Below are 12,404 nucleotides of genomic sequence, written 5' to 3' on the forward strand. Positions count from 1 at the left end.
CCGCTGATATGAGACCGGAATGCGACTACAAGATAGATTCTTGTATCGGACAACGGAGTTCCGCTCTTGGCGCATAATTAAGTGGATTTTAATGAGCGTCGGGCCAAGCGGGAGCCTTGCCAGTCGCCAGTAAATGGAATGGACTCAGTTGCGCGCTGCTTGGGTTTGATTTGTGGCCACTTGGGCTGGCTATTTAGATTAAGCATACGCAGCGCGCCACGAGTCCCAATTCATAAATGTCACTGCGAAACCAAATGAATATATTCAGTGGAGAGTTAAGAGTCGAGTTGAACTACTCGAGCTTGGCTACAGTTTATTACAGCTACGTGCCAGGCTAACTCAAGACATGGTCGCCGATGTCTTGCGCTCTTTCTTGGATTTACTTCGCTTGGATTGCGTCTGAGACTGTGCTCGCTGCTCGGTTGGTTTATCCGGTTGCTCTACAATTCGTTGAAATAGACGTGCACTGCTCTGCTCATCCAGCTGGTGATTCTTAGGCCCGTTGCCTGGACTGGCAGTGGCGAAGCTCTCGCTCAAATGGCGCCAGCTGCGCTGTGAAATGGGCACGTTTAGCTTATCGAGCAGGCGGCTGGTCAGCTGCGGCATCATTGGCTGTAGCACAATGCCGCAAAGCCGCAACGCGTCCATTGTCATGCTGATTATTGTCTGGAGGCGTTGTGCATTGGGTGAGCTGCCGCCAGCCTTCAGCTCCCAGGGCTTGGCGCACTCAAAGAAATTGTTAGCCGCATGCAACGCTGCGATGGCCGTGTCCGCCACCAAGTGGAAGTGATTGCCTTCGTAGTGCTGCTCGCAGCGCCCTGTAAATGCAAATGGAAATGGAGGGCATTACTTCGCTGCTTTCTGGCTGGCCGCACTCTCAAGTGCACTTCTCGCATAGTTATTGCCCGGAAGTGTGCTTGCCAGCGACATCCCGGCAACAAACTTCACTCAGCCACTGCGGAGCGGCTGCTTAAATATTAAAATGACAAACAAGCTGACTTACCAGCCAGGTGGAAGAGCGTCTCCTGCAGCCGTTTGGCAGCATCCAAGTGCTGCAGCAGCTGCGACAAGTGCTCCACATGCGGCTCCGGATACATTTGATGTGGGTTTAGCGACTTGGCACAGGCACGCGACAACAAATTGCCCAAAGTGTCTGCCAGCTCCGAGTTTAAAATGCGCAGCGCCTTCACGTGACTGAAATCTGCAACGGTTTAAACAGTTTCGTAGCATCAGCAAAGCCTCTCCATGCAGCCTTGTTGGAGCACATAATGCTCGGAAATCAAACTGGGCGTATGATTGATGTTCCCTTATCGACTGCTAGCTAAGCTCCAATGGCCAACCATTTAGCTTTTAACTGCCGGCAACATGGCCTCTGCTGTTAAACTTGTTCTCCATTAAGCAGATTATAGCAACAACAAATGCCAAAACAGAATAATGTTGTCTGCCACGCTCAAAGGTTGTTCGAGAGATAAACTCATGCTAAAGCAAATACGACAAGGGCAATAAATATGTATGCGAATCACTAAGCGAAGGGGTGGCCACAGACACTTACATACTTACATATACATACATACATACATACATATTCTTATGTACAGCTAGAAGTTTACAAATGTTGCCACAGCTCTAACAATTTAGCTTGAAACATCGCATTTCTCAAATCTGCGACAAATATTTTAAGTCGTTTTAAGTCGTTCAAGGGCGCGATTTGAAATGAAGCTGGATCAATGTATAACTAATACTAGTACAGGTAACGAACCGTAATGGATTTGATTATAAGTTAATTAAAACAGAGATAGATAAATAGATTAAATAAATAAATAAAAATTGTAGAATACTTGCTTTAAATGACTTGGCTTTACGAATATCATTTTGACTAGTTATCTAAGCTGATACAGCTTGACACAACAAGAGTGATACTATTTGCTATAACTATTTGGTGGCAGCTGTTTAAGTTATTATAAATATGCAGCTATTCGAATACAGAATGCCACCCAAACAAAATACATGTATTAGAGGTCTCAGAGCTGCTGAGTGTTGCCTATACAACAACATATGCCTACAAACTGTTCTCCCTTCCTAACAAACTAACCAGAAGAAACAGCCACAGAAAACGACGCAATAAGATCAAGAGGATATGCCCATCACGGTTTCCAAATCACTTCATTTCATTTTCAACTCAATAATAAAATAACTCTGCAAGAAGTCTATTTTTTCTTTCAGCTTAATTTAAAAAAAATAATTTGCAAATGTTGCCGAAATTTCAACTCAGTTGCGCAGCATAAATCCGAAAGCAACGCAGTTTGATGAAAAGGGTAAAAAACAGCCGCCGTAGCAACCAGTATTAATGAGGATCCAAAAAGTGAATTCAGCAGCAACATTCGATATGCTAATGCCGGAATAACAATGCATAGATTGCAGCAAGGCAACCATAAAGCGAAGTCCATAGAGGCATGTGATATTCCATACATAACGAATGAGAGTGAGAGAAAAGTTTAAATAATTGTTTAATGAATATTCAATATTCAAAGCTTTTAAATTTGAACAATTCTGACTCTGATTTATTGTGATATTTTCGATAGCAGCCATATAGATTAGCAAAGGCGAACAGCCCAAATAATGAAATTGATAGCAATTAGCAGTGTTTCGGCAATGCTCACCTGTTCACTGAAAGCGACCATATTAGTTACGTTTAAATCCCAATTAGCGATGCTCATAATAACCGAAATCATTATCTGGGCAAAAGCATCAGATTCGCTTAAGCAAAACTTGCACTGACAGCTGGCCACTGGCTGCTAGCTGCAGGCTGGGGGCCAACTGATAACTTTGGATTTCGCATGGGGCGTTAATTAAAATACATGAAATTTGATTTCCATGCGGCAGACGCGCTCGTAGGTCACAGCACAGCACGAACAATGGCCGCCAATCAAAGTTGGCCATTGCATAATTTTGGGCATTGTCGTTGCAGCAACGCGCAGTTGTTGTTTGTCGTTGTAGTTGTCGGATTGGCAACTGTTGTTATAGGTAATTACAAATTTGGCGCAGTGGACGTAGCGATTGCATGAATTGCACCTGGCATGCGGACAGTTGCTGCGTCAATTGATTGACATTGGCTTTTTCAATGCAAACAAATTTCAGTGCTAATTAGGTGTAGCCATTTCAAGCGGGGCAACTGCGTGCAGCGCACTCGAGTTCTAAGCTGCCACCACAGCTGTAAAAACAATGGCACTTGTTATTCAAGTATGCATAAAACTCGATGTGGTTGTACAGTACAGGGAATTGCATTTCCATGTCAAGAACTTGAGCCCAGCCACCGGAAGGTGAGCAGCTGTCGTGTGTTCCAAAAACAACAATAACAAGAAATGCATATGCATTACACCTACACTAACGAAGGTGGGTGGTGGGTGTTTCCCCATCTGTAAACAGTGTTTTTTTTGGCCATGCAGCTGCAGCTGCCAAAAGTGTTGCCTGCTTCTGGGCGCTCCACATCATTAATGCAATTGTATTGTCGCTGCCTGCTCAACCTTTGACTGCAGAACTCTGCTCCAAAGTCAAGTTGCCAACCTACGGAATTTGAATGCCAAAGCACACGAGCGTGTATTCACATGCATAAATACTCTATATACATATACATATATATACAACATGGCTCTTGGTGCGGAACAAATGAATAAATGTTGGCTAGCCAATGGCTTGACTCTTGATACCCTGTACAGACAGACTGTATGTTTCTTGTAGTATTTCATTCTATCTCGCTCTCTCGCTCTCTCTCTCTCTCTCTCTCTCTCTCTCTCTCTCTCTCTCTCTCTCTCTCTCTCTCTCTCTGACAGCCACTTGATATCATACTGTTTCTCCCGACTTTCATCTGTCAGGAATAGCAGAATTTTATATTATATATTTTTGGCTCAATTCTTTTGCAGCTTCTCTCCTCCCCATGAATTCTCTCTGACTCTCTCACTCTCTTTCAGAAAGAGTGGCTGTCTGTATGTCCCTCTCTTCTTCAGGGAAAATATCATTTAGTGTCCTTCTCTCAGAGGAAGTGTGTGCATGTCTCTCTCTTCTTCAAAGAGAGTATCCGTCTGACTATTTCTCTCAGAGACAGTGTATGTAGATAGTCTCTCTCTTTCTCTCTCTCTCTCTTTCTCTCTCTCTCCATTTCTATGTCTCTCTCTCTCTGTCTCTCTCTCTGACAGTAACAATATGTGTCTGCAGAGAGAGTATTTAAGTTTCTTACTCATAGAAAGTATCTGTCTATATCTTTCTATCAGTCACAGTGTATATCTGTCCGTCTCTCTGTCTCTCTCTCCCTCGTATATCTTTGTCTCTCTCCCAGTGATCTCTCTCTGCTGGTATCTTTTTACCTCCCTCACTTTCACTTCTCCCACTCTTTCTATCCCTTCCGCTCACTCTCACACTCGCTCTCCTGCTTTCCCACTGATGTTCCTTCCTTATCTCTGAGTGTATCACTTAAACTTTAGAGCAGCAGCTGCACCAAGCACACGTACTGGAACAGTATTATGCTACAGTCTGGTATACCCATTTGAATGATGAGTATTGCAAAATTTATGCAATTTGCTTAAACGAGTGTTGAATTGAATTCAATTGAATTTTCTGTTGAGCAGCATTTGATTTTCTATGCATTGCATTGTGAGGGCCATGGCATTGCCGGCTGCAAATCAATTGCAGCTGCGATTGGAAATACGAAATACGAAATACGAAACACGAAATGCGAAATGCACTTAGGCATTGGCTGGCCCAGTTTACAGCATTTGGCTAGCAATTATGCCGATGCAGGTTAGTTTTTAATGCGATGGAGCAAGCCAGGAGACTCGCAACACGTGTCCCAGCAGCGACGGCAATCGTAATCACAATCGCAATCGCCATCGCAATCACAATCGTAATCGCGCTCCAGCCAACTCAGTCTGCCGGCCGGGCCATGTTGCTCCTAACTGCTTACGTGTGCAGCTACAAATTGCTAAGCCGGCAACAGCGGCAACAGGGGCAACAACGGCAGCTCTTTGTTGCTGGCTTCTGGCGACATGCAGCGCATTTCAGTCCTCGGGGCACATGCAGTGGCAGGTGCAACAGCAACAGCACTCGCCGCCACAACAGCCGTAATTTCGACAAAGTTTTGCACATGTTGCACAATGGAGCACGTGACTGCCGCACTAGATGTGGGTCGGTGGCCCATAGACAAATGTTGTTCCATTTGTTGGCCATAACACACAAAATGCTTTTACCCTACGCGTTTTTGTTTTTGTTTTTTACTTTTAGCCAACTTCAGGCGCTGCAAATCGCTTAAATGACTTGTCGCATGTTTTTCGCTGTCACCTACCCAACTTCTTGGCCTTTTTTCTGCCTGCCACTGCTGCGTGCAGCAGACTATCCATGCCTCAATGTCGCTGTCGCTGAGTATTTTTTGCAAACTACATCGCAGTCAAACTTGCAGCTCCGCCCGCCGGAATTTCGGCTGACCCCAGGGCGTGGCAAAGCCAACCTGATAAGTGTCGACATCAACTATTTCAGCACTTTCAAACCGACCAGGCCACCCACCAAATGTAACGTCGCCCACAGCGAGTCTAACTCAAGCAGCCCAGGTTATTGCATCTGGAATATTTATGTTATATATTTACTTAAGGCCCTTATGACATCGTAACTCTCCTACTTTTTCTTTACTATTTACTTCAGTTTACTTTATAGAGCTGTCTAATTTCGCTCTTAGCGATGGCTTTGAAGCAAAGTATGCAGACAAACGGAAATCAAGAGATTAGTTATTATCGTTGCAGTCAAATTTTGAAGTATTTATTATATTCCCCAGGCAACACGTATATCTCCGCTAACTTTGACAATTTTGTACCTATTTTAAAGAGCCAAACCGTGTCTATCTCTACTAGCAAAGCTGCATGCCTTTCTCTTTAACTGTCGCAGAATTAAGTAACTTTGCTTTCTAAATATATTTCGATATAAAATCCTGCCCTAAAAGATTTAAGTATTTTGAGCATTTTAATAGCAACTTTATCAAGCTATCATCAGACGGTTGGCTGCAAGAGGTAACACGATAACTGACATTGAGCACATATCATATTTATTTATAAGCTGTTGAGGCGCTATTCCCATGGAGTTGGACAGAATTTAATGCGGGCAAGTGCTTCGGTCCTCAGATAGTTGTGCAAGTGCTTGATATTTAAACTGAATGACGCCTTTGGGGGCTGCGTCAGTGGAGCTTTCTTTATTTGCGCGTGTTCTTTCATTTCCATAAAACTTGACGGGGGACCGGCGGCATATTGGAGTACTCCGTCAACAGGCGCCCGGACACTTTCGCCAAATGCAGTTCCAGTGTCACGACAGCTCAATAGTGGCGGAACGGAAGTGAGCCGGCGGCACTGATGCAGCGACCGCAGTGACAGAATTTCAAAATTAAATTGTTGGTAATGAAAAGTTGCGCACTTAATGATGTTGCCTCTAATGCGGACGATGATTGCGCCGCTGTTGACGCGTGTCCTCGTCATAAAAACTACGCTCAAATGCCGTTAGCTGATGGAAGCGGATGTCGCCAATCAGCGCCGCCGGGAATAAACGAACGCAATCCAAAAACTTATTGAAATGAGGCGGAAATGTTTGCCCCCTGCTCAGTGCCCCACATTATTCAATAGTTGACGAGTGAGGGCAGCAAATCTCATCTCAAATCATAGAACCAATATCGAATAAAGGTAAAAAGTATATAAAAAAGCACCTCAAATGCGGCCTAATTGAATTTTGTATGCAGTGCGCAGCAAATTTGCTGCTTTTCTTTTGAATATGCGCAATATTAACGAGAAGCGCGCAAAATGCAATAAAAATGCAATTAAATTAGCCGCAAGGCAACAGGCCAAACAAAAAATAACCCGGAGCCGAACGGAGCGCCGCTGGTCCATAGTCGACACAAAAATTCATCAAGCATAAACTGTGGAGGTAAATTGAATAAAAGTGGGGGTGGGGGCGTGGCCGAGCATAACGGAAAGGCAAAGTCGGTAATAATTGAAAATTGAAATTAAATTTAAATTCCTGCCAAACAAAGCAGTCGAAAAGCCATTAAGCTTCAGCCTCAGCAGCGGCCATTTATGCAAATTGAAAACCAAAAAGGTTATGGAATCAATCAAATCGCATCAAAAGTGGGCGTGACAAAACAACAACAACAACGTCGACGACGACGACGCACGCAGCAGCAACGACAGCAGCACTCAAAGTGACTTTGATGACTTCTGGCAGTGCGTCGAGCCGTGTTAATTGCTTTAGCAAAATGTTGTGCGTGTCTCTGACGGCTGAAAGGTGTCCGGCAGGCCCTTTGGTAACAAAACAAATGAAATTAGTTGTTCATGGTGCTGCACGGCAGGCATGCATCCATGCACAAGTTGACATTGGATTCGAGATCGGCATCCGACTATAAAATCATTTCACAATCCATTGTGCCACAGGGTCTGCTCTTGAACGAATTTTACGGCTGAGCGAAGAGCAAATATTAAAGTGCGGTGGAGGCAAATGACAAACTAATCATATCTAGCATAAACTTGCCCTAAACTTTCGACAGCCAGCCACAATCTCGAGTGGGAGTCAGCCCCAAGAATTAGCCAGCGGTGCTCTTATGCAAATGCGCAAATCTTAAACCGAGTTCAAGATACAAAAACTTTGCAGGCAAATAAACAAAAGTCGGCAGCAACAGCAACAGCAACAGAAGCGATGGCGCCTGCAACAAACCAAAAGTTTTTTCCTCCTTTGGCATAAAATTGAAATGCAAATTCAACTAAGGTACAAGCAAAACTAACGAAATCAGCAAAGTGACGAAGCAGGTTCATTCAAACAGACATATTTGCATGCACAGATGTGTAAGTGTGCCAGCCCTAGAGGGAGATGCTCTGCTCTCCTCTGCTGATAGAGGAAAGTAAACTCTTAAAGTAACCGCGGGTGGGTTTTGGTCATTCTGCTTGACACATTGCATTAACTTGCACAGCTCAGAAGGTTGTGTGCGTCGTTTTTACTTACTGCCATCGCTGTGTGCCACGCCTTCGCGCAGCAGAAAGTAACGCAAGCCTTCCATAGTATACTGTTTGGCTGCCTCTACGGGGTCTACGACATTGTGCTTGCTCTTGGACATCTTCTGACCATCGACAGTCCAGTGCGAGTGCACATGCAGCTGCCGTGGCGGCTCCAGGCCAGCGGCCATTAAAAAGGCGGGCCAATAGATGCCGTGGAACTTGAGTATGTCCTTGCCAATGACTTGCTGCGCTGGCGGCCATTGAGCTAGATACTAGATAAAGGTAAAAGACAACATTTAGTCAGCAATACGTTTAGGATTGGCTTTGATAGTTGTGCTTACCTGCTCATTAGGATAGCCGAGGGAGCTGAGATAATTAATGAGAGCATCTAACCAAACGTAGACCGTTTGCGTTTCGTCATTCGGCACGGGTATGGCCCAATGCACACGATTCGCTGGACGGGAGACGGACACGTCGGGCAGCGGTTCGCTTAGCGTGTCGAGCAAAATCTTTTCAAATTTGGCAGGGCGGATGCGTGCTTCCTGCTTAACCCAGTGACGCACATCATCCTGAAATTGGGATAACCGAAACATGTAGTTCGTCTCCTCAGTCCACTCGACGGGATGACCAGACTCCAAGGAGTAGCGTGTTTCATTGGTCTCGTCTAAGCGCAGCTGTGAGTCGGTCAGAAAAGTCTCATCAGATACACAGTACCAGCCGCTGTATGCCGCCGAATAAATGTGACCACGCGATTGCAGTCTGTGCTGTGGAGGATGCAAAACTGATCAGTGAACTAACAGTTAGCCACGGACTCAACCAACCCAGAAGTGAGACACAGCCAGTTTGTGTCGCTGCTCGGTGGTGCGTATGAAATCATCGTATTCTATACGCGCCGCCTCGAACACTTCGCGATAGCGCGACGAAATCTCATCGCAGTACTGCCCCACGGGCACCTTGTGCGCAGCTGCCGCCTGTTGAATCTTTGTGCCGTGCTCATCTGTGCCGGTGCAGAGGCGCACTTCAGTGTCCGGATAGCGCAGTCGCTGATAACGGCAATGTGCGTCGGCTATGACTGCAGAGTAAAGATGTCCAATGTGTGGAGCTGCTCGAAAGAATACGGTTTAATTCCGCCTAAACTCTTATTCAATATCCACGCGCCTCACACATACCTGCATTAACGTAGAATATAGGTGTTGTAACATAATGGGAGCTTCTGCAACGCACTCCAAGTAATTGTATATGCCTTATTTTACTAAATAACATTTTAAAATAAGCATTTAGCTTATAAATTTATGATTTTATTAAATAAACTAACATAACAATTCGCCGGCTGGTTTGGTTACGACCAGCTGATTTGGCAGTGCTGCCCATCGCTAAATTGAGCCACCAGACATTAGTGGGCAGCACTGGCAGATTTAAAAGTGAAATAATGCAAGTGCAGTTGTAGTATTTATTTCGCATATATACAAAATATATATGTAATAGCATTGCGTACTTGACTATGCTTATAAATTTGTTCGTTTCAGTATGCCAATTTTACTGAGAATTGTTCACAGCGCGCATCAATAAATTGTTTCGCTGTTTATAGCAGGTAGATAAATGTTATTTAACAGCGCTGCCAGTAATTCACCACAGGGGAAATGTATAGTTGAACAAAAATCCCAAATGGGAAATGTAACATGAAATTTAAATTTAAAACTAAAAATGAAATAAACAAATGCCAAATAAAAAACGAAGAGAATAAAGAGAAGAGAATAATGGAGAATAAATACAGTTACATTACCTTTGGCTGATGCCAACGAGCGCTCATCCGACGACTTCTGGAAGCCTTCTGCTTGGCCTCGACTGCCGCACAGGCGGCTTTGTATGCAGCTTTCTTCGTCTTCTCACAGTCCTGGCTGGCCTCCGTGAGTTGGCGATTCAAATTCTGCACACGATTTTTGGCAGCCTCCAAGAGCTGCGTTTTCTCAGCCAACTCCAGCTGAGCACCGTTTGCCACATTCTGGATATTGACTAGATTCGCCGTAGACGAGGCTACCAAACGTTTCAACTGACTGAGCTGAGCTTGCGCCTCGGCGACAGCTTCTGCTGCGGTGTTGGCATTAGCCTGTGTGCTCTGTAGGGATGAGGTTATCTCCGTGACAACGGCGTCCGCTTCGCACATTTCGTCTTGCAGTTGCTCCACGATCTGCTGTTTCCCGGCCAGTGCCGCCTCGGCGGCACGCGCTGATTGCGCCGCCCTCTCGGCAAGCTCCTGCTTCACCTGCGTGGCAGCTGCCTCTGCGGCGGACATTTGGGCATCGCTAGCTGCTCTCGCCTCCTGCGCCGCCTTCTGCGCAATATTCGACGCCTTCGTCTGGGGGTCACTTTTGTCCAGCATATTGCCGACCTTTTTGTTACGGCCGTCCGTCGAACATCCCATTGCATCCTTATCGCCATCCTCTCGCCCATTCCTCTTACCAGACTCGTCGTAGCTGTAGCTGTCCAGCTTCGTGATCGCCTGCAGCAAAAGAAGCAACAGCAGCAACACGGTCCGACAAAACATATTCCTAGCAATTCAGTCCAGTCAAACTCATTTCGACACATGGCGCTATATTGACTACGTTCCTAAAGCCTGAGAACAGCAAAAAATCCTCATATCTATAAGTCTATGTATTCCTGTTCAGCATCAAAGTTGAATCGATATTAACGTACTTTTTTATTCACAAAGTTACACAAATTCTCAGCGATCGATGATCGTATTTTATCATGTGTCTTATATCGCATATCGTATGGTGAAATTTACGATATTTTTCAAACTTAGTCGCTGCCTCCACACGCCTTGCTGCTATAGTTTCTTCTATAAATTATTAGGCTTACGAAATCAGTCTGTATTTTAGAGGCATTGGGTGATTATAGATAAAAATACATAGAACGTGTTCATTGAGATAAATCATCAAGGAGAAGAGGATTGTGGTTGTCCGACTCTTCGTCGATTCCTATGCGCTTTTTGTTTGGCCAAGCTCAACTCTCCACTCGATGCTTAGCCGCTTCCAGCAGATGCGCCAGCTGCTGTGCTCCGCCTGATACGATGGATGGCTGCACCTGTTCCGAGCTAGTTTTTCGCTTCGCTGGTTGCATAGTTGGCCGGCATATTCAGTAGGGAGTTACTTACATCACGAACGATAGGCTTCGCTATGCTCCGTCTCCAGTTGATCCATGATTTGTTTTTATTTTTATTTGTGGCTTTGGTTTTGGGATCGGTCACGACAAGTCTTGGGTTGCTTGCAATCTTCGGGCACCTGAGTTTCTCCAACTGACCACAATTGAGAGCATTGTTCTGTCCTTTGCACATTTATTATTATAGGAAGCAGCTGTCAAGTGGTACTATGTTTCAAAACTGTGAAAGTTAAATCTTTTTTAGTAAGGAAAATGCGACTATACTTTCAAATCATGTGGTTCATTATATTGTGGTGTGTTACACAAATAGAATTCGCTTGGGGCTACTCATCTCGCCGGGATCTGTACAGAGCAGCGCATCAGGGTCGAGCTAGGCGGCTGTTAAACCACAACAGCAAAGTCGTCGTTGACAGAGGAAGATTTCAAGACGTTGGGGAGGGCGATCAGTCAAGCTGTGATAATGATCGCGCTAGAGCGCCGCAAGTACCTAAAGGCAGAAGGATCAACTCGAAGTCCTACGGCATGGGCATAGCGATGAAAGCAGCGATAGAGGCCAAGCAGGCGAACGATCATATGGCTGTTGCGGTGAAGGAGGCATCCGACCGGATTAAGATCGAGTATTCGGAAAAGGCGTCCGCAGCTGCCAGAGCTGCAGAGGCTGTGCTAGCGGGCAAACGGCAGGCGCTCAAACAGCTGGAGATGGAGGTGCGTGAGGCCGAGGTGATAGTGCAGGAAGAGTCTATGGAGCTGAACTCAGCTGAGGCCAACATCGAGTTGGCACTCAAAGCACACCGACAGTCTCAAGAAGAGATGAAGCTGCTTATTGCTGGGCTTAAGCTGGCCAAAGAGAATTTCGATAGCGCAAAGCAGGTCTCCGCCGCCTGCCAGCATTCCATGGCGGACAAGACCAGCCTTCTCCAAGCTGCCCAAAAGCGCGTGGCCATTCTGCTACGCCAACTGAGTGAGGCCCGTAACGACTATGCCAAAACCAAGAAGGCGGCCCACTCAGCGTTATGCGCGGCCAACGAGGCAAGGCAGCGAGTTGACCACGTCCAATGAGTATCATTTAAGCATACTTGTATATATATATATAAATATATCTATATTTTTGTACTGATCAATCTGTATAATAAGAAACAATGTAATCCCTTGATCACATCTTTTATTCTCCTCCTATTGGCATGCCTCAAGCTGCCTCAACATGGAACACAGTTTTTCCCGATCGGCCACGCC

General features: G+C 45.4%; 3 protein-coding genes across 5 annotated transcripts; 1 reads left to right on the forward strand and 2 right to left on the reverse strand.

The window, feature by feature from the left end:
• Positions 1 to 250: 250 nt before the first annotated feature.
• Positions 251 to 9,373, reverse strand: LOC111593250 (methionine--tRNA ligase, mitochondrial). Of its 2 annotated transcripts, XM_023305908.2 has the most exons (6): positions 9,182 to 9,373; positions 8,834 to 9,114; positions 8,354 to 8,776; positions 8,020 to 8,284; positions 1,004 to 1,201; positions 256 to 818 (listed from the first exon to the last, which is right to left on the reverse strand). In XM_023305908.2, the coding sequence occupies exons 1-6, from the start codon at positions 9,273 to 9,275 to the stop codon at positions 340 to 342; spliced, it is 1,740 nt and encodes a 579-aa protein (XP_023161676.2). In that variant the 5' UTR covers positions 9,276 to 9,373; the 3' UTR covers positions 256 to 339. The 2 variants fall into 2 exon arrangements, with proteins under 2 accessions (XP_023161677.2, XP_023161676.2); XM_023305909.2 differs by lacking the exon at positions 9,182 to 9,373 and having other exon boundaries at positions 251 to 818; positions 8,354 to 8,771; positions 8,834 to 8,969.
• Positions 9,374 to 9,455: 82 nt separating this feature from the next.
• On the reverse strand, positions 9,456 to 10,721 carry LOC111593249. 2 transcript variants are annotated; one of them, XM_030224925.1, is made up of 3 exons: positions 10,707 to 10,721; positions 9,796 to 10,626; positions 9,456 to 9,590 (listed from the first exon to the last, which is right to left on the reverse strand). In XM_030224925.1, exons 2-3 carry the CDS (start codon positions 10,555 to 10,557, stop codon positions 9,549 to 9,551), a joined length of 804 nt encoding a protein of 267 aa, XP_030080785.1. In that variant the 5' UTR covers positions 10,558 to 10,626; positions 10,707 to 10,721; the 3' UTR covers positions 9,456 to 9,548. The 2 variants fall into 2 exon arrangements, with proteins under 2 accessions (XP_030080785.1, XP_030080786.1); XM_030224926.1 differs by lacking the exon at positions 10,707 to 10,721 and having other exon boundaries at positions 9,456 to 9,710; positions 9,796 to 10,704.
• Positions 10,722 to 10,871: 150 nt separating this feature from the next.
• On the forward strand, positions 10,872 to 12,321 carry LOC111593272. Its single transcript, XM_023305943.2, has one exon. The coding sequence runs from the start codon at positions 11,424 to 11,426 to the stop codon at positions 12,228 to 12,230; it is 807 nt and encodes a 268-aa protein (XP_023161711.2). The 5' UTR covers positions 10,872 to 11,423; the 3' UTR covers positions 12,231 to 12,321.
• Positions 12,322 to 12,404: the final 83 nt, after the last annotated feature.

The sequence above is a fragment of the Drosophila hydei genome, unplaced genomic scaffold (genome assembly GCF_003285905.1).
Source record: "Drosophila hydei strain 15085-1641.00,03,60 unplaced genomic scaffold, DhydRS2 tig00008121-arrow-pilon, whole genome shotgun sequence".
NCBI lineage: Eukaryota > Metazoa > Arthropoda > Insecta > Diptera > Drosophilidae > Drosophila > Drosophila hydei.